At 41.2% G+C, this 20,309-nt stretch overlaps 3 protein-coding genes across 3 annotated transcripts; 1 reads left to right on the top strand and 2 right to left on the bottom strand.

Moving 5' to 3' along the window:
- Positions 1-1,960: 1,960 nt before the first annotated feature.
- si:ch73-261i21.5 (zona pellucida-like domain-containing protein 1) lies at positions 1,961-14,376 on the bottom strand. The gene is made up of 10 exons (XM_049592432.1): positions 14,283-14,376; positions 12,624-12,850; positions 12,331-12,515; positions 9,872-9,944; positions 6,854-6,951; positions 6,445-6,525; positions 5,825-5,996; positions 4,748-4,873; positions 4,600-4,612; positions 1,961-2,118 (listed from the first exon to the last, which is right to left on the bottom strand). The coding sequence occupies exons 1-10, from the start codon at positions 14,374-14,376 to the stop codon at positions 1,961-1,963; spliced, it is 1,227 nt and encodes a 408-aa protein (XP_049448389.1).
- A 3,775-nt stretch (positions 14,377-18,151) lies between these two features.
- Positions 18,152-19,065, bottom strand: LOC125898028 (histone H2B 5). The gene has a single exon (XM_049591638.1). It carries the CDS (start codon positions 18,985-18,987, stop codon positions 18,607-18,609), a length of 381 nt encoding a protein of 126 aa, XP_049447595.1. The 5' UTR covers positions 18,988-19,065; the 3' UTR covers positions 18,152-18,606.
- Positions 19,066-19,228: 163 nt separating this feature from the next.
- On the top strand, positions 19,229-20,098 carry LOC125898027 (histone H2A). Its single transcript, XM_049591636.1, has one exon. It carries the CDS (start codon positions 19,318-19,320, stop codon positions 19,702-19,704), a length of 387 nt encoding a protein of 128 aa, XP_049447593.1. The 5' UTR covers positions 19,229-19,317; the 3' UTR covers positions 19,705-20,098.
- The last annotated feature ends 211 nt before the right edge of the window (positions 20,099-20,309 follow it).

The following is a 20,309-nucleotide window of genomic DNA, read 5'->3' as shown; positions in this document are numbered from 1 at the left end:
CTTCTTGGTTACTTTCTACCACTGTAAACATGGACAACAATCAACAGAGCTGAATAATGCCAAAGCCACGTAATGCATCAGAACACACCTTTTTAAAGTGGTACAAAGTGCTTTGAAGATTCAAATTGTGAACATTATTATATAACGTAAATCTTTAATTAAAAGCCTAGTTCCAATTCAGCACCCAGTTCCTTTTACTATCCTGGTGTGGCTACACATTTTGACAAATAAACGGCTGTCTCAATTAGACACCTAGTCAGCCAGGCAGTTCATTTCCACAGAAGGTCTTTGGTTGTATGAAACCACCTGGTTGCTGGTTACCCACAAAAGCTAACCTTAGACAGCTGTTTTGTCAATACGGAGATCGTTAGCTCGGTTGGATTCTCCACAGTTCAATAGTTGTTGTGTTGTTGTGTCGATATGCTGGGTGCAGTAATCCTCTGGTGCCGTGAAACAAGTGTCATAACTTTCTCTGATGTGCTGTCTGTCGGAGCAAATGAATGATTTGTAATTGATATGTTATTCAAAGCCTAACTTTATACAAGTAATATTCATACAGGTTCAAATAAACAATAGGATGACAATGACAATATGACTTGTCCCAAATATAAGCCTGGTAAGTTCAGTGGTTTAAGCAAATAATAGCCTGGGCTTCTTATTGAAAAACCATATTTCTAAAGTATCTCTGAAACTGGTAACAACACTTTGTCCTCTGAAATGTGACAAGAGGCCTCAAGTAGATTATGATTTTTTGTGAGGGTTCATGAACCAGTGGTTTGCTCTTTAACCATGTGTTGTATTTCATGCATGTATCATGTAAATCTGAAAAGTAACCACTATCTAGAGCTGACAGATATTGTAGTGGAGTACAATATTTCCTTCTGAAATGTAGTATTTGTAGTAATGTAATGTAGTAACAGTATAAAGTCATAAAAAATGCAAATACTCAAGTGAAGTACAACTTAAAGTATCTTAAAATTGCACTTAAGTAGGTCAGCTTGAGTAAATGCACTGGGGAAATGCAGGCTAGCCACCTGCAGCCCTGTCTGAGGATTAGTCCTGACATCATACTGTGTCCAGCACTCAGCTGTAGTGAAGCTCACTTTGTCACAAACAAGCAGCAGAGGCTGGGGAGCCAGTAGAGTTCACCCCCTGTGTGTCATGGATTTGTAAACAAGAGCACTTCCAGATCCTAACTTCATGTGTCTCCCAGGCTTTATAGAGAGCCCAGGCTCCTTGTGTGACAGATTCTCTGCACTGAGGGAACTAAAGAAACTATTTCCCAAATGACTATAATGTCAAATTCAGCTTCAAGTACTTCTGAAAGAATGAAACATACTGACAAATGAATATACTTTATTAAAAATACCAGTATAAAAGCACAGTATTGTAGCTTTATACATCAGCTTTGTGACATCTTCTGAAAGGATTGTAATGAAGACCATCAAAAGTCACCATAAATAATAAACATACATTTTGTCAAACAACTTTTTAGAAATTAAAGTACAAAAACGTAAGAATCTTTAAAAGTTATAAAAGTATATAAAAAACCCCACTGAATGTGAGCTATAGGACCCATCACACTGCTTTAGTAACAAAAAATCCCCGACCTCAATTCTATTCCCCAAATATAAAATGTATACAAATGAATACAAAACCCGAAGTGGTGTGCAAGGCTACAAGTATAGTACTGAGTGTACAGTGCTGCTGTTTGTCTGAGCTGTTGGCGGGGGAGGATTAACTCATCACTGAAGCATACCCAACAGTGAATATGAGGCTCTTTTCTTATGTCCTGTTTACATCTGTTCTTCTTCAAGGCTTGAATGAAGTGAATGTACTCAAATAGAAAACACACTTTTCTGGTATTCTCTCTCTCTTAGCTTATTCCAAGGAACCTGTTTTGTAAACCGTACTGTACCAGTGAATGGAACAGGACAAAATCCTTTCCAAGCTTCCTCTGTCACTCTTGTTGGTGCAGAATCATCTTAGGGGAGCCGATTGTGGAAATGTGCTTCTGATAAACAATGAAAGCCACCAGAGTAAGGCAGATGGCTCCAACGATGCCTGCTACGACTGAAACAGCCAGCACAGTGCTATTCAAATGAGTCTGCCGAGCACCTGGAGATCAAAGACACATAGTGGATTAGACCATATAGAGCATTGTACACTTTCTACGCTGATGAACATGATGGAAATGTGTTAAAGTAAAACATTTATGTATCTGTTATGTATTTCTCTAACTGTCAAGCCGATTTATTTTTTCTGATCATACATATATGTACACAGGCAAGGTGACAGACGAAAGTTTAAGATCCTTCTATCCATTTTGTTTTTGGCAGCTTATCTAGGTTTTGGTTGGCAGAAAGACATATCTCTCCTCAGGTACTATATGTTCTCCAACCTTGGCTGGAATCCAGCCAGTAGATATCCTGATCAGATTTACTGCCTCAACTGCCTCCATCTAAGCGAGGCTATTAGATGAAGGTTGGGTCACACTGTCTCATTGCATCATATCATTGGGGTACAACAGCTGGCGCACTATCATAGAACTTGGGGAATATTAATTAATTTCACTGAGACATCCACAGTTGGCTTCAGATTAGAATATCTTTTATACAAAAAATAAAGATGGAGTTGAGAATTGATCTTTCGCTAAGCCCCGCCCCTTTGTGATGGTCTGACAAGCTGCTGGAGTAAGTGTGGAGCCCACACTGTAACTAACTGCACTCCCTAAAGGAATATTATCATATTTTTGGAAAAATGAAATAGTGATTCCAGAGAGAAGCAGACAGAGGGGTCTGGAAATGTGCTCCAAGGATATATCCAGGATGTCAAATTGACTCAGCAGCAACAACAGGTTAAAAATATAAAGATAGTTAGAGGCTAAAGCTGAACTATAGGCTAAAGATCACAGTGTAAAAGTGAAGCACCACATCACTGCTGATCGCTACAGAAGACAATGACTACAAAGGGAAACTTTGCTGATATTGAATCAGCTGTGTGGCATCGCAGTGTGTGCACAAGAATGGTCTTTGGCTTCGCCCCTGTGCCACAGCCAGCACCCGGACCTCCACCATGGGTAGTGCAGGTATCTTTAGGGGAAGTCAAACAACATTCATCTGCACACGATGTGATGACACAGCTGGTTGAATATCAGCAAAGGTTCCCTGCTTCCCTTCACTGGTTCCTGTACAGCAGGGTCAGTCTTTTTTTCAGTCTTATAATCATTAAAAAGCAAACGCACCATGTGTATACATTCAGTAGGCTATATCTTCAGTAGCTAGCTAGCTAAGCCCACAGTTTTCAGGGTTTGATTTGGGGTTTGGATCAGGGAAGAAACGTATATCTTTTATCAACTTCTCCAGGGGGGCAGCACGGGTTGAGCGTGGGTTCTCTCCGGGCACTCCGGCTTCCTCCCACAGTCCAAAGACATGCAGATTGGGGACTAGGTTAATTGATAACTCTAAATTGTACATATTGTCTATGTGTCAGCCCTGACCTTGTGACCTGTCCAGGGTGTACCCTGCCTCTCGCCCGATGTCAGCTGGGATAGGCTCCAGCCTCCCCGCGACCCTCAAGAGGATGAAGCGGTTAGAAGATGAATGAATGAATGAATGAACTTCTCCAGGTAACAAGTATCATTGATAAAGGACGTGCCCCAGGCACAACATTGAGCTTCAGATCCACAAAACCAGCCTGAAAATGAAGGAAATCTAAAAATGACTGCATTAGAGTCAATGGAGCACAGCTGTGCTTGCCAGATCGATGAACACTGTCTGACACCCTGTTCCCCCTCATCTTTCCAACAGTCAATCAGACAATCACGCCGACTTTAAAGCCAGGGTACAATGGAAACAAACTAGTTTTATTACATTGTTTTCACATTGTGGTGTGATATGCTGTTATTATACAAATACAGATTAAGGACACTTTAACACAAAGAAGCTGCAGTCCTACCCTGGACTCCTCCCAAATGTCTGAGCTGATCTGTTCTCACCTTAATGTGTATGGCACTAATATACATCTCAACTGTCTGTTGGCGTGTCAACTTCAGAAACTCCCCTGCTTCAAACCTTTCTGACGTCAGAATTGGGGTGGGGGGTCTGACAATTTCTGTAACTTCCAGAAACCATCAAATTCACACCCACTTATGCACTGATAGGCAATCTGTGGGTGAGAAAGATGAGAAAGGAGCCATGGTTTGAACTTCTCTCTTAGGCTGTCTTTTTTCACTTTTACTCAACTATTGCTGTCACTCAAGTGAACAACTGATTGCAGCACTACGAATCCTTTCCAGCAGAGACTGTCTGAAAGGTCTGGATGGTTGTCTGAATCAAAGCCTATCAAAGTGCTCGACTGCAACTTCCCCTCCCAGGACAGGCTCCAACATGAGGCCCCAGTTTACCTTTAACAGGCGAGGATACTTTGTCTGACCCTTCACTTTGGACAAATCCCCCACTGCTATTATTCCCTTGGAGCACCAAACTGTACAATGAGGCTAACCAAATAATGCTTTTGTCCAATGTTCTTGTCACCTGTTTAAATGGATAAAAATACAGGAATGCAGGGAATAAAGTCATGTTTAAAGTGTATACATACCTCCAGAAGCCATCTGATACCCTGTGGGAGGACAACAGAAACCCTCAGTTCAGCAGACTGATGTGTGACAGATATGATTCAGCAAATGCATGCCTGTGCCTTTGTCACTTGAGTATCTCTGGATTTTGAGGCAGAATATAGCATTCACATTCTCACCATTGTCTGAGCGGGTAATGATGGGGCCTGAGCTGACAGTGGCCATGTCACTCACTGTGGTACCCTGGTTGTTGTTGGCGCTGCGGCGCCTCCTGGAGTTGGTGCTGCTGGTGCAGTTCTGTAGGGCAATCAGGTGACTGTTACGTTGGTTGAAACAGTTTTCTAGCAGAAATACAGAACCCTACGCTGAGTATTTGAGACTTCAGATTGCCGTGACAACTTTCCATGAAAATACACCAACTGCTGAATATTAAAACTTTATATTTAGATCCATAGCATGACACAATTTCTGCAGTCCAGTATCCCAAGCACGGATAGCAGGGCAAATCTGCTCCTCAAGATTTGCATCCAATGTAAACGTTCTGTGCTACAGGATGGAAGAAGGTAGTGTGCCCTGTATGCATGCAGAAAGTAAGGGTTTGGAGGTCGGGGTGTAGCAGGAGACCTGGAGTTTACATCCAGTCCATGGATGGATGATTGAACAGGCCTACAAGCAGAGGCCCAAAATGTCATTCAAATAAGCACTTAGTGACCAGAAAGAGAATCAAAAAGACCACAAATAGATGCAAAAGTACTGCAAAGAGACGTAAAATGACTACAGTGTGACACAGAAAAACCAAAAAAGACACAAAATTACCTTAGAAAGACCGAAATGACTACAAAAAGACCCAAAAGAGCCAGAAAAAGACTCCAAATGACTAAAAAGACATTGACTTTTTTCTCAGAGAATCACAAAACAACCACAAGGAGACACAAATCCACAAAAGATGCATAGCAACGACAAAGAAATGCAAAACCACCACAAAGTCCGTATGTCATGTAGGAGAGGTGGTGGGGCCCTTTGCCTCTCTGAGCCCAGGGGCCCATTGTGTCATAGTCCGCCCATGGCAGATGGGCCTTAACCATACTGTAGATGCCATGTATAAATATTGCAGGAAGCAGGAATTTGAAAATAAAAGTCATTACACAAAAAGCAGGGTTTCGCAGAATTGACTTATATCGAAGTTCTTGTCTGGTGGAAGGTTTGCATTTGTGATCTGTGGTTTTGCACCTGAGGGCAGAATCTGACCTGAATGAGGTTGGGGCAGAAGGTGTTCACACAGAGCCTGGTGGCACAGTGTACATAGTAGGTGGAGAGAGTATCGTCTGTGCTTTGGACAAAGCGGAAAGCCTCGAAGGAGAAGCGGGCTTCCTGCTGCTCTCCGTTGATGTCCATTACTGTCTGGCCATCCCGGTTACACCTTGAAGAAGACAAATGAGGATTTATTGTGTCCTGTTCTTCAGAGTTTTCTACCAGGTTTCAGATTGACAAAGATTCTGAGATTCTGACCAACAGAGAGATACCTTTCCATTTAGCATAGGCCCTGTTCACAGGTGCTTTTACCAATAAAACAGATTGATAATGTGACCATCCTCCTTTTAAAGGTTTTTTTATGCACAAATAACTTAAACCTAAGGTTTGTATGATATACGTGTATGACAAGAACCCTAAGAAGTAGACCAAAAGTGTTGAGATTTTTCTGAATGGATCATCTACCTGGAAGATCTATAGTAGATATGTTATACTGTATATAGTATAACCTATTTTTTTTTTTTTTTAATATTATGTCTTTGTCAAAAAGCTTTGAATTTTTTTCTGAATCTAAGTCAAGTTGTTTCACTTTTCATCTCTGTATGCTTGTCACTCACCCAACAAAGAGATCGTGAGAAGTGGTGTTGACAGGGAAAGGCGAGGTTGTGGCGTAACATCGGTCCAGGAGCACGTTGAATCTGCAAGGAGTTTTGGTATCAGCACAGACTGATAGAGATAGTCATGGTTTCCAATTCTCTAGGTGAGACTGTATCTATTGGGACTTGAAAATCTCTACCTGTGTATACTGGCCCATGTAGAGTTTTGGAAAAACTACTTATCTAGAATTTTCATTAGGGAAGCCTGTGTGTATTCTTGGGTTAACATGCGCACCAAACACAGCACCATTTTTTAACCAAATCTTTAGTATTGAACTCTAAGTATGTTCTTTATTAAGCAAATACTTGTTATGTTAGAATAAAAAAAGACAATCAGCATACCTCTGTTGCCTAAACTTGTGTGAAGTACCTGCTAGTGAGGTTGGACGCCTTCACTTGTACAAAGATCCTTGTCTTTAGTTCCAGGCCTCCTGCCGGGATGTTCAGGATGGAGGAGTAACCATTATCCTTTAGAACCAATAACAAAGGAGAGGGAAGGATGGTGTTTACACTGATGTATGTCAGCCATTTTCACAGAGTGATTTGAGTTCCAGTATCAGTATTATAACTATCCATCTCTCCACACCAGGGGATGGTCACAGGAGGGGTTATGCTGCTAAATTTTGTTGTATGAATTACATGATGAAGAGCTACAATTTAATTAAACATTTCTATATAATGGTATTTTCATCATTAGACAGAACAGAAAGAAAGAGAGGAGTGGAATATAACAAGTAGCAATGGTTCCAGATTCAACAACCTCAACCCTCAACCTCTGTCAAGTAATTAGAATCATAAAAATAAAGCTACAAGCAACAATTCTGGCAGTTGTGACGGATCAAAACCATTGACAGTTTCCAATGTCTGCATTAAAGATAACTAACAAGTTTAGGAGAATCAGACAGACACTTATTCATTTATGACAAATGCTGTGTTTCAAATCACATACGTCTGTTAGTACACTTCCATGTAGTATACTATGTGCACTATGTACTTATTGGCGTAGTGCGCGAATTTTGACAGGATAGTGTTGTCTCAAACCAAACACAGCTGTTGTGCACTTACTGGAAATGACAACCGCAAATTAGCTAGTTAGCAAACTAGCATTAGCATTCGCATTATCGTTCGCGGTACCAAATCATTACAGACTGCTAAATGAACCCAATAAACATACTGCTGGCTTATACCCGACAACAGTATAGTGGTGTTTAGTGCAAAAAACACATGTATATTTGTACAGTGCAGTGCTGTTCAGGGTTGCACAGTCCTCTGCCGCCATTTCCAGTTTGAAAAGTGGTCCCTCCCCTTCTACTACGTAGCCAAGATGGCGACCATTGAGGGCGAGAAGTGTGCATAGTTCCACACTCAACTTCTTGATCGTTTTGAGTGCACTATCCAGGTACTCATAGTGCACTGCATTTTTCCATACTACTCAGTGTGAACGCACTTATGCACTCAAAATATTCAGTGTAAGTACAGAAGTACGCGATTTGAGACACAGCCAAAATCTGTATGGGGCAACACTATTCTTTGGCAACACCACCACCTCCTATTGGTGAATTTCAATTTCAGTTTTTGGAGACATATTTCAACAGCTTAATTAAAAATACCCACAGAGTTTGGTGATGTCTGGACAAACTTTCACTGATTTATGGCTAAATTGTGTGTCAGGCCAATACACTTGTTTGGAAATCGTGGTGCCCCCTTTAGAGTGATTTCAATATTATTTTGCACATGTGGTTCAACATCGTTATAAAACATATACTGTGAGTTTTATAAGGATTGGACAAACTATTTCTGATCTATAGTCTGGTTTGTATTATGCCACGTGCATGCTTTGCATTTGTAGCGCCCCTAGTGGTTGATTTGAATGAAACTTTCAAGGTATGTTACAGGTTCTTATGTAGAAGTGTCATACAAGTTTCATAATGATTGATCCAACAGTTGAAAAGTCAGGTCTGTTAATGTACTGAGCCATGTTCCTTTAAGGCTCACCTGTCAATATTTTCAAAATGCATAGAGATTAATTAAGAGATAGATCAACAAGCTTTTGATAAATTTGATAAGTTTGGTCTAATTGGGCTTATGGTTTAGGAGGAGATGTCAAAAATGTAATTTTCAAATAATTCAAAATGGCAGAAAATCAAGTCAGGTGGACTTAAGTGGTTTTTGAGGCAGATTTGTAGAGTGTAAACAGAGGGATGTTTCATCAAACTTTGACACATGGTTTTAACTCCTTATAGGAGCTATGCCTTTTCAAAGTTAAACATTTTGACCTTTAACTATAGTGCCCCCATCAGGCTGAAAATAAAAGTAACAAAACAGAAAGTAACATGGACAACATGAAATGTTTTAGGTTCCCAAATACACTATTTTGCTTTAACCAGAGCTGGATAAGAAAATCAACTCCAGAGAGTCAGGAAGTCACTAAAACAGAAAACACTGAAACAGTCCAGCACATGACTCCACAATAAACCATGAATTTTCATATTAACACTTTGTTTTTTGTATGGATTATACAACTGAGGTATAATGTGTGTAATGAATCCCTCCTGATGTCTAACTCACATATTCAAATATTCTGCCTGACTTTGCCATGCTGTTGCAGTGATTAGCACTTTCGCCTCACAGCAAAAGGACACTGGGTTTGTACCCGCTGGCTGTTCTGGGCCCTTCTGTGTGGAGTTTGCATGTTAGCTTGGTTTTGTTCCGGGTTCTCTGGTTTCCTCCCACAGTCCAAACACATACAGGTTGGGTTAACTGGTGACTCTAAATTGTTCGTTGGTGTGAATGTGAGTATGTATGGTTGTCTGTTTATGTGTGTCTGTGATAGTCTGGTGATCTGCTCAGGGTGTACCCCACCTCTCAATCAATGGAATACGCTCTAGCTTCTTGCAACCCCAAATAGACTAAGCAGTTACAGAAAATGGACTGGACTAAATCTCTTTTCATTTCCCAGCCATGTCCGCCTTCCGTCTAATAACTTCTTTTCCGCCAGTCCTACCGCCTGACCTGCTCCTCCCACTAGCTCACCTTCTTTCCTTTTCCCTGATTGCCTCAGCAGTACACTATACTCGTCTATTTCCACTAGTCATTTGCCAGAATCCATAAATCTAATTCTATCAACCTTGACATGTTGTGATTATGTGTGAGTTGATGCCCTGTGTGACAAACACACAGCTCCAGAATCCTCTGAACTGGAGAGGCAACAGATTCTCTTGTGAATGGTTTCTTTGATTGTAAGACATCCTTGTACTTGGAAGACATCTGAAAGGTAAGATGATGCCACTTTGGTCTTAAATGCCATCATTGTTTTTTGTGGCTCTTCCTTTTCAAACAGTGAGCCAGTCACATAAGCAACTCACTGTCATCACCTCGCTCTCCTTACCGCGTAGAGTCCCATGCTCAGTGTGCTGATGAAACTCCCATTATTGTCTTTGACTGCCAGGCTGACCCCAGACCTGTTGGACAAAGAAATGTTCTTTCAACAGCTTGAAATTGTTACGGGAAAAAACCCAAGTCGTCCAAACCAGGTCATATTTAATCTGATACACGAGGAACACACTCAAGCCCTTCTGAAACTAGACACGAGAGAAACACACACCTGTGATGACGCTGGCTGCTCCTTGAGGCGTTCCCACATATTGTAACTTGATACTTTTTTAGATATAGTCAAGCTGAGCTGAGGTTCATCCATCTACAGTCGACTGCTTTTGCACACACGTTTTAATATAAGAAATCAGAAACATGATTTAACACTTACTATCCATACCTAAACACACTTCCCCTCTATGCTGCCCATTTCTACTGATTTAATCTGACACACCTTTTTTTTTTAATATCCCTCATCACATGGCTACTGTGATCCGTTAAATTCATCTAGATCCAGTGAAATTCATTGTCTAGTGTATTGAGGTTATTGTTTATAATTTCCTGTTGATTCATTTTGAGTTAGCGCTCTTGAACTTTAACTTCAACTTTATTGTCCCAAATTTGTCATACAGACATGAAATACAGAACAAACTTGAACATAAAACATGTAATAAAATGTAACATGTAAAACATATTCTAAAACTCACCACACAAGCTGACACAAAACAAAGTACATAAATGACAGCACAACATTGACTCTGTATTATACCCAGCCATCGTTCATGGTTAAAACAACATCACAATGGTTACCCGTGAACATAATACAAGAGACTGATCATCCTGAGTATTTCAGTTTAAAGACATGGGATATGAAACAGTTTCTCCCCCTGTCAGACCTGGCCTTTGATGCTCTGAATCTTCAGAGGAAGGAGAGGTCTCTAAAATGACTCGAGCCTTTGAAATAGCTCTGTTGAGAGAAAGGTGATACAGGTCTTGCTGTTTAATACCTACAACCTCACAGGCCATGTTAACTATCTGCAGCCTGTTCTTGTCACCTGTTGAGAGAGTGCCAAACAATGTGATAAGATAACGGCTGACTCAACCATGGAACTGGGTCAACGTCGCCTATCAGTTAAAGACGTGACATGTGTGCGGGGTGGGGGGTAGGGGGTCCAATTTAAATCTACACTGAAAATGAACAGCTAAACTGACCATATTAACTGCATTAGAGCATTCTGAAACAAAAATTCTAGATCAGCAGTCATCAAAATTTTAATGACAGGGTGCCATTTTAGGGGTGCCAGCGCATGACTGAGGACCACACGGAAAACGTGCACTATAGGCTACTATAACTTTTTATGATTTTTGTTATGATGTTTTTATGACATTTGTTCATGGCATGGCATTTATACCTTATATATTTATATCACTACAGTGATATAGTCTATGTAACACTCAATTACACTCTAGTTTTCACCTTTTGAAAGTAAGCACAAAGGAAGTACATTTGAAAATAATGACATAGAAAGACATACATGTACTGTAGCCTGTACCTACAACAAGTTTTCATCCCAATCTGTCAAATACCGCCGCTTCGTCAGTGTCCAAAATGTCAAAATATGACACCCTGGGAAGCCTCCTTCATCCGTTTTTGATGTTCATAGATGTCAAAAGGGGCCATGATTTTTGTGCCCAAAAATTAATTGATGCTTGTTAAATGCTTGTTAAATGCTTGTTAATTTTCAAAATACATTTCCTTTTTACAGGAACTGAACAGTTTTGCTCTTTATGTATACAATACGTAGGTAAAACACCTCATTTTTATATTTATTTCCTTAGGCTTAGGGAACAAAAGCATGTGGTTATGTTTACAAAAAACATCCATGTCATGTCATGAGACATATGACATGTGGCAAATGTCACTGCTGTAGCATGCTGCACAAACTAGCACACTGTCTTTATTAAAATTATGCCACTGACTTTTGGGTTCACATGGGAAACAAACAGCAGGCTCTTGGGTGAAAGTCAGGTGTTTGTCTGACCTATCCACCACTCCTCCCAACCCACCTGATACAGACTTTCTTGTTCTTTATACTGTGGTAGTTGCTGGTGGCATCAGAGATAGCCACCCATTGATTATCATACTGGTGCGAAGAGTGTCTTGGTGTGTCAGTATGTGATGCTGACATCAACTGACAAAGCAGCGGTGTTTGACGACTTTGGTTGTGGTGTCAGGAGTAACCGCTGCCCAGTGCATATCACACCTCTGCCTCTGTGTGTCTGTATCTGACACCGTAATTACTGACAAAGCGGTGGTATTTGGCGGGTTTGAAATGAGAACGGGCTGGTACCTACCCACAGCAGTAGAGCTACAGTTTCTGCAAATCAGTTTTCTACATTTTGACATTTTGAGCACATTTGAATATTCGGGGGGCGTGTCCCTCAATGTATCTTAAAATTACTGCCTAGACTTACACGCTCATCTGAGTGTTGTTGACCAGATACTGCAGTGGGTAACGGCAGGAGAACCTGTACATCACTTCCTGGTGATAGGTGATGGCTCCTGTGCCAGGGTCCTCTGAGCAGATCATGCCTGTGATGCTGATGTACTGGACGGTGGAGAAGTCTGAAAAGACTCCAGTTCCCACTTCCTCTGTGACCTTTGAGGAAAAAGAGTTTAAAGTTGTTGAGTAAGAATCTGCTGTGTGAGTAACATTTGCTGAGTGATTTTTTATTTATTTATTTATTTTTTACAGTAGATAACCTACGGTCAGTGTGCTAGAGCAGGCAGTGATCCCCTCCTCTGTGATGGAGAAGTTGAATTTGACAACAGGTGGGTCTGTCGTCCAGTCAGGAGTCCCTTTACACTGGTGTTTAGAGTGCTCTGAGTTGAGGGACAGCAGTGACTCGTTGTATCCATTAAAATAGATGGGACATAGGAGGATGTTGAGGTCCACTGTCTGAGAGCCACAGAGGACCTCGATGTCTGAGTTGGCTGAAGAGAGTGGGGATGAGACCAGAATCAACTTTAAGGATTTTGAAGATGACTCAGTCTGTGGCTGAGGGGCAGACCGCTCCACAACTGGCTTCCTAAAGGGGCACTCCACCGATTTAACACATGTTGAGTTTTATTTGTCATGAGGAGTACTACTCAGCGTGTGAAAACAGTCCCATGATGTCTAGCTAAAATAGACAGGATTTAGATAGGATTGAAAAAAATCTTGCGTTGGGCTTTAGACTATATTTCAACAGGAGGCAGGTGTTACAATTTGTTCTTGAGAAAGGTCCTAAGAAGAGTCTACATCAGATTCATGGTCCCTTCCCTACCTTTATCCCCCTAATAAAAAGAAATATTTTAAAACCCAGAAAGTATTTTTTTTAAGTGTATCATGATTTTGAAATAGATGATACCACACATTATTTAATTGCAACATAAACATTGCTTTTTCCTGACATATTATCCAGTAATAACATTACTATATCCTAATAATAATTTAATACGTGCTTAGTATTAACAAAAAAACCCCCAACTAATCATGTAATTCATTCACACACACACACACACTTTATACGGCTCTAATTGAACCCCATTTGATGAGCTTTGCCCTAATTTTCTTTCATCCTGACCGCTGTGAAGGCAATGCAGAAAATGTACTGATCAGGCAGTGTAGTGCAAGTGCAAAAGGGCTGGAGCTGCTCAGTGCTCACACAAAAACAGCATCAATATGGATAAACCTCCCAAATCTGAGCCTGAGGAATAATCGCTATGGCCATACTTAATAAATGACACTGACTAAGTTCACAGACAAAACCTGTGATTTTACCTTTGAGCTATGCAGGATGGACATTGTACACAAAACCAAATCTGGTATTCTTTGCACATTTGCATGAAGAGTTTTATGTTTTTGCTTTATATAGGTTAATGACCTGTGAATAAGTGGAAATTGTTTGCAATAAACTCAATATTTTTTTGTATTATATTTTGTAATAATTCCATACAACATGTACATTGTAAAACTGATCACTTTTGAACAGTAGTTTGAACTACTTTTTCTGAGCAGCTTAACCAAACTCATTTTCACCTTTGGGTAGCTTGGCTGTAGTTCCACTTGTTCGAGTGTGAAGTAATTAGTAGCTTGCAAAGCTATGCTTTTAAAGTAGCTTCCCCAGCACTGGTCATTGAGCTTGTTTTACCTTGTTCTGACAAGTGATGAATAATGCCTGCAGCTCCATTTTCAAATTCCCCAAAGCTGTAACACATCTCCCCAGAGATAAAGACCCCTCCTCAGATAGCATGGCTGAGGAGGGGTGATGCTTATTAGGTTGCAGCAGAAAGTGAGGTGTGAAAGGAAAAATAAGGGGGGCGGCAGCAGGGGAGGTCAGGCTAGTAGGTGGATAAAAGAGTGAGCACTGCCAATGTCACTGACCTGGACTTCTGAATGTGGAGTGTCCAATGCAAGCATGTTGAGCATGGGTGTGAAGGAGTGTTGCAAGCTGGTATGTAAGAAGGGCCAACCACATTGTCCTCAAACTGCTGGAATAAAGACAGATGGGAGAAATCAAACATGTTCTCCTCTCTGCTGGATCATGTTGGAGAGCTCAAAATGCTATAAATGTACAAACAAGACCAACTCCATCACTGATCACTCCAGAAATGCAGGTACTCAAATCGTTTACTTAAGTAAAAGTAGCAAAAGTAGCAAGATTTAAATTGTGAACACAAATCTGACATTAAGTCCTCAAACACAGGACAAACATCAGCCAGATAGTTTCATGCGAAGAAATAAATGTCAAATTAATTAGTAGCTGCATTATAATGACATTAGTCTTACAAGGGATTTCAATGGTCAGTCTCCGAAAGCTTGGAGTGTTTAATTGCAAAGGTACAGACATGTTGTTCAAGTGTGGACTTCAGATGGTTTCCTTGGAATCTGTTTGTTGCATCACTGAGTAGAGCATACACTGTAAACTGGGGCAAATCTATTCATAACATACTTTTAAGGTTAATTAGCTAATTAATATGAGACTAATATGAGAGAAAAAACCTAAAATCTATCAATAACAGTCAACAGCACAGACCTTTTAGGGATATCTGTGACATATATCAAAGTCTAATTCTTAGAGTTAAAACTGGCACCTAAAACAAAATTATCCATATAACTTGTAACCAATATATATACATTTCAAGAAAAAAAATTCTTTAAAGAGTTATTTCTTACCTTGTGTGGATGACTACAGAGTGGTGCCCAACCTCTATCTCTCAGTATGTCTTTTCTGTGTCTGCTCTTACCTATGTGACTTTCAGCCATTTATACTGGCCTCCTTTCCAGCTCAAACCAGTCCACAGGAAACCCACTGAGAAGAAAGGGAAAGGCAGAATAGCAACACAAGCTGGTTGGATCCAACAACCGGATCATCTAACAGACTTGGAACAATGGGTGAACCTATATGGAGTGTCCTTGGTCGAGAGGAACATTGTGTCAAGTAGCCATAAATTTAATGTGTCATTTCAGCAGTGACCTCAACTGCCTTCATTTTTCTAAGGCAGGTGTCATAATGTAGATGGGTCCTATTTTAAGAATATCAATACGAAGGGACAAGATCACTTACTGTTTTTTTTTTTTTTTTTTTACATTTCACAACACGCGAGATTTTAGAAAACACAACAACATTTGAGAAATACGATATTTTAGAAAACATGACATTTCAGAAAAAACAGACATTTCAGAAAACACAACATTTCAGGAAACGACATTTTAGAAAACACAACATCATTTAAGAAAAACGTGACATTTCATAAAACACAACGACCTTTCAGAGAAACAAAACTTCACTTCAGAAAGCACAACATTATAGCAGACATTACATTTCAGAAAACGCAACATTTTAGAAAACACCACGTTCCAGAAAACACAACAACCTTTCAGAAAAACATTAAATTTCATAAAACATGACATTTCAGTCAACAGAATATTTCAGAAAACTCAACAATATTTCAGAAAATGACACTTCAGAAAACAACCTTTCCAGAAAACACTGCACTGTACTAAACATTAGGCTACATTTCAGAAAACATGCTATTCCAGAAAACACAATATTTTACAAGAAAAATAACATCTCAGAAAGCATTACATTTGACAAAACACTGATTTCTGAAATGTTGTCATGTTTTCTAAAATGGCATGTTTTGACTCCTAGAGCCACTGCAGATAATTATTTCCTGATGATAAGAAATAGGGTTTGTAGGTTTTTCTTAAAACTCAGTTGGTCACAGACATGATGAAATATAATTTCATAAAATATATTAAACTCCAACTGCCAGGACTATAATACAATCAGAGCAAATCCACTAAACTACAAATAAGTATGAAGACATTACATAACACCTGTTGAATTGTTTCAGCCATAATTATTATGTAAGGAAACCTACAAAAGGCTGTGTTATAAATTCTGCTCCACTAAAGTGCTGTTTTTTTGTTTTGTTTTTCTTTTGTTGTTGCCGCATCCCCCTACTTCTGCCGGGGGCTACCACTCTTTGTTTAGAAATTAGGTCTCCTGTACATCATGTCAGACTTGGAGAGAAAGGTGTGAGCTGCCAAACAAAACCTCCACAACTGTCACCTGAACCATGAATTTCACCAGATGCCCTCCAGAAATCCTGAGACCTCGTCCCAACAATGGATTGGAGATGGGTTTACACAGGGCTTAGCTTTAAGTAGGTGTCCTGTCTGCCCTTTTTCCCATTCAGCAGCCATAAGTGTATCTGAGTGGGTTATTAGACACAGGTTACCTCCCAAATCTACTATTTCTTAATCCTGGGAGCTAAAGCTTGAAGGGGACATGATGTTCGCACAAGCACAATATATGTATGTTTCTGTGCCACGTGAAATTCCTCTCTCATGAATCATGTTTGGCTAGCCAAGTTGCAAGAGAAAAATGTTGGAATTGTTTGTTTCTGCAAACCATGAAATTGTCGTTCCCTCAAACCCCAGACCCTGAAGCAAATTGGTACAATGTCTTTCAAAAACATGGGGGAAAAATAAGAGGAAAAAAAAAAAGTTTTTCATTACAAGCTCTGGAATTCTCTTTTGTTAAACATTTTCCCAGCTGAGGGTCCAGTGTCCAAAAGCTTGGCTCTGTCATTAAACATACTGGACCAAAGTGTGCTGAACCTTCAGTTTTTATGCTTGGTGTTTTTGACCTTCATGCATCATGGTGTCATCATATTTTGCTTAACCTTCTTGACGGAATCACTATAGTCACGGTACTTCATTATACGTAAACAAAAAGTTACAACGATTGTACCACTGTTAGTGCTATTGATTACACAAACCTGTTTTTCCTGCCCTGATGTGACAAAATATCTGCTGTTTGTCAGTGGAACATTGTAGCGATAAAAAGTATGAAACTCATATCAGCCTCTCCATCAACAGCTGAATTCTAAAGCTGTTTAGTCTAAACACATTCAAATGATATGACCTAACACTTCCTTCAGATTTTTGGTGCAGTATCTTTGCACTGTATACTGCTTCAAAACTAAAGAGCTGGCGGTGGACTTCTGCAGGTGCAAACACTCTTCAGGTAACGGACTTGAGATGGTGAAATCTTACAAGTACCTGGGTGTTCACCTGAACAATAAACTGGACTGGTGCACTACACAAGAGAGGACAGAGCAGACTCTATGTGCTGAGGAGACTCAGGTCCTTTGGAGTACAGGGGCCACTCCTGAGGACTTTCTTTGAGAGAGCCAGCTCTGTCCTGGGATCCTCCCTCAACCCAGTGGAGGTGGTGAGAGAAAGGAGAATGATAGTCGAGCTATCATTCCTTACAGACAAACAGCTGTGTTTGTCTCTTTCTTCATACATACTTATATTTTGCTTTGTTTTATTTTCTACTGATGCTTCCTGCTTGCACTATCCCCCTGCTGCTGTAATGTTCCAAGTTTCCCCGCTGTGGGTCTTAAATGTCTGTCATAATAAGGGAGAATGTGTTGCAGAATGGGATGGCATTTACTTCAACAAATAATCTAAGATATTTACAGAGAAAAATAAGCTCCCATTCAACCTTTGAAGGCAATTTCAAACCACGAATGCTTGGATCGGAGTTTAATTGGCAAACACTCCAGTTAAGAGCAGTTGCTCCACAGTAGCCTTGGTGAGGTGCACATGATGCACGTGCATCCTTTCCTAGCCATTTCCACCCCTCAGGTGTGTTCCTGCAATCTCCTCTATAGTCTCACTGGTTGAAAAGTGAAAATCGATTTGACCTCATTACAAATAGAAACAAAACTAATGAGTGGTAGTAAATCACAGCTTTAATCTCACAATGATTGTTTCAACAGTGCCATCACAATTAAGTCTGGCGGTAATAATCTAAGGTGCATGTACACATTTCAGTATCACGATGGTGTAAAAGCAAATGAGACGTTCTCAGTATTTAAGAGCACTATCTTACATTCATCATTAATTTATTCAGTCATTTGTTAAAAATGTTGCACGTCAGAAAAATAACGAAACACTGAGTTAAAACAAAATGGCAGGCTACAGTTCCAATGATTCACGAGACATTTACAACATAAGGCCTGGGCTGGCTGGCTGGCATTCATTCATTCATTCTCCTCGAAATGGTGCAAATAAAAATCACAAACGCCGTTTTGGCAAAGTAAACACCGGACACAGTCAAGAGGGTTGAAATCGTCTTGATGGTGGTCAGGTGGCTGAAGTCCCTCCGTGTCGGAGCCTCTGTCCGTCCCTATTTGGAGCTGGTGTACTTGGTGACGGCCTTGGTGCCCTCGGACACGGCGTGCTTGGCCAGCTCACCGGGCAGCAGCAGGCGGACGGCGGTCTGGATCTCCCTGGAGGTGATGGTGGAGCGCTTGTTGTAGTGCGCCAGTCGCGAAGCTTCCCCGGCGATGCGCTCGAAGATGTCGTTGACAAACGAGTTCATGATGCCCATGGCCTTGGAGGAGATGCCGGTGTCCGGATGCACCTGCTTCAGCACCTTGTACACGTAGATGGCGTAGCTTTCTTTCCTGCTTTTGCGACGCCTTTTGTCTCCTTTCTTCTGAGTTTTGGTCACAGCCTTTTTGGAGCCCTTCTTGGGTGCAGGAGCTGATTTTGCAGGATCAGGCATTTTGTCTGTCGTGTTGGTGTCTGGGAAACAGCAAGAACGTGCACAGCCCACGTTACCGCCCCATCCTCAGCGCCTTACTTATAACATGGCTGTGCAAATCAGTGTGTGCCATTCCACGTCTGTGATTGGAGCATCACTGACCAGAGGACAGTCATTGCCGGAGGACGCGTTGCGCCATTGGCTCGTTCGTTTCAGTTTCAATCGGCCAATCAGAGAAGCCTCTGCGGTTTATATACCTTTACTCACAAAGGCATTACGTAAAGGTCCAAGCTCTTCCATCTGTAGTGTAACGGTCTATCAGCTTGTACACAAACTACATTTGTAACCATCATGTCTGGCCGAGGGAAAACTGGAGGCAAAGCCAGAGCAAAGGCCAAGTCCCGCTCCTCCCGGGCCGGACTCCAGTTCCCGGTGGGTCGAGTCCACAGGCTACTGCGCAAAGGCAACTATGCGGAGCGCGTCGGGGCTGGGGCTCCGGTGTATCTGGCGGCCGTGCTGGAGTACCTGACCGCTGAGATCCTGGAGCTGGCGGGCAACGCAGCCAGGGACAACAAGAAGACCAGGATCATCCCCCGGCACCTCCAGCTGGCCGTGCGCAACGACGAGGAGCTCAACAAGCTGCTGGGAGGTGTGACCATCGCTCAGGGAGGAGTACTGCCCAACATCCAGGCTGTCCTCCTCCCGAAGAAGACGGAGAAACCGGCCAAGAGCAAGTAAAAGACTCCCCGCAGGCCCCGGACAAAGGGCTCGCCCCGGAGCCAGCCACTTTTTTCATATCAGTGTTCGTTTTTTGGATGATCAAACCTTTCAAATAGGGGACAGTGTGTGATGTTGCTGTTTCTACAATGAAAGCATTCACTCGCTTCTCATCGGGACTATTCATAGACTGCTCTGTCGCCACTGTTGTGTTGTCGGCTCCGGAAAATGGAGGCGCTATCTAAAGGCTGGGGATGAAGGCCGGAAAAAACAGTTCTTAATATGGACCAATTCTAAAGGGAGGGGGGTGATTTCGTTTCACAAAGCTGCTACAAACGTTACAATTTGTTGTATTGTTTTATGTCATGTTGTTTCAATAAATGTCCTGTGGCCGTTTGGCACAGGAGCGAATACATTTCAGTGTTTATGTATGTTGTCATCCGGGGACTTTGCGGTTTGTCTTTGTGAGAGAGGCGCATGATTAGGCTGCAGCTTTTCCAGGATTAACACTGGTACCTTTAATATCACAGAAGCAGGCATGTCATACACAAGGTTCAAAACATCTATAGGCTACATCACAGCATTTTATAATAGAATTATCAATGGCATAATCCTGGGTAATGTTT

This window comes from Epinephelus fuscoguttatus, linkage group LG12 (genome assembly GCF_011397635.1).
Source record: "Epinephelus fuscoguttatus linkage group LG12, E.fuscoguttatus.final_Chr_v1".
NCBI lineage: Eukaryota > Metazoa > Chordata > Actinopteri > Perciformes > Serranidae > Epinephelus > Epinephelus fuscoguttatus.
This window is presented reverse-complemented; position numbering and strand designations above follow the sequence as displayed.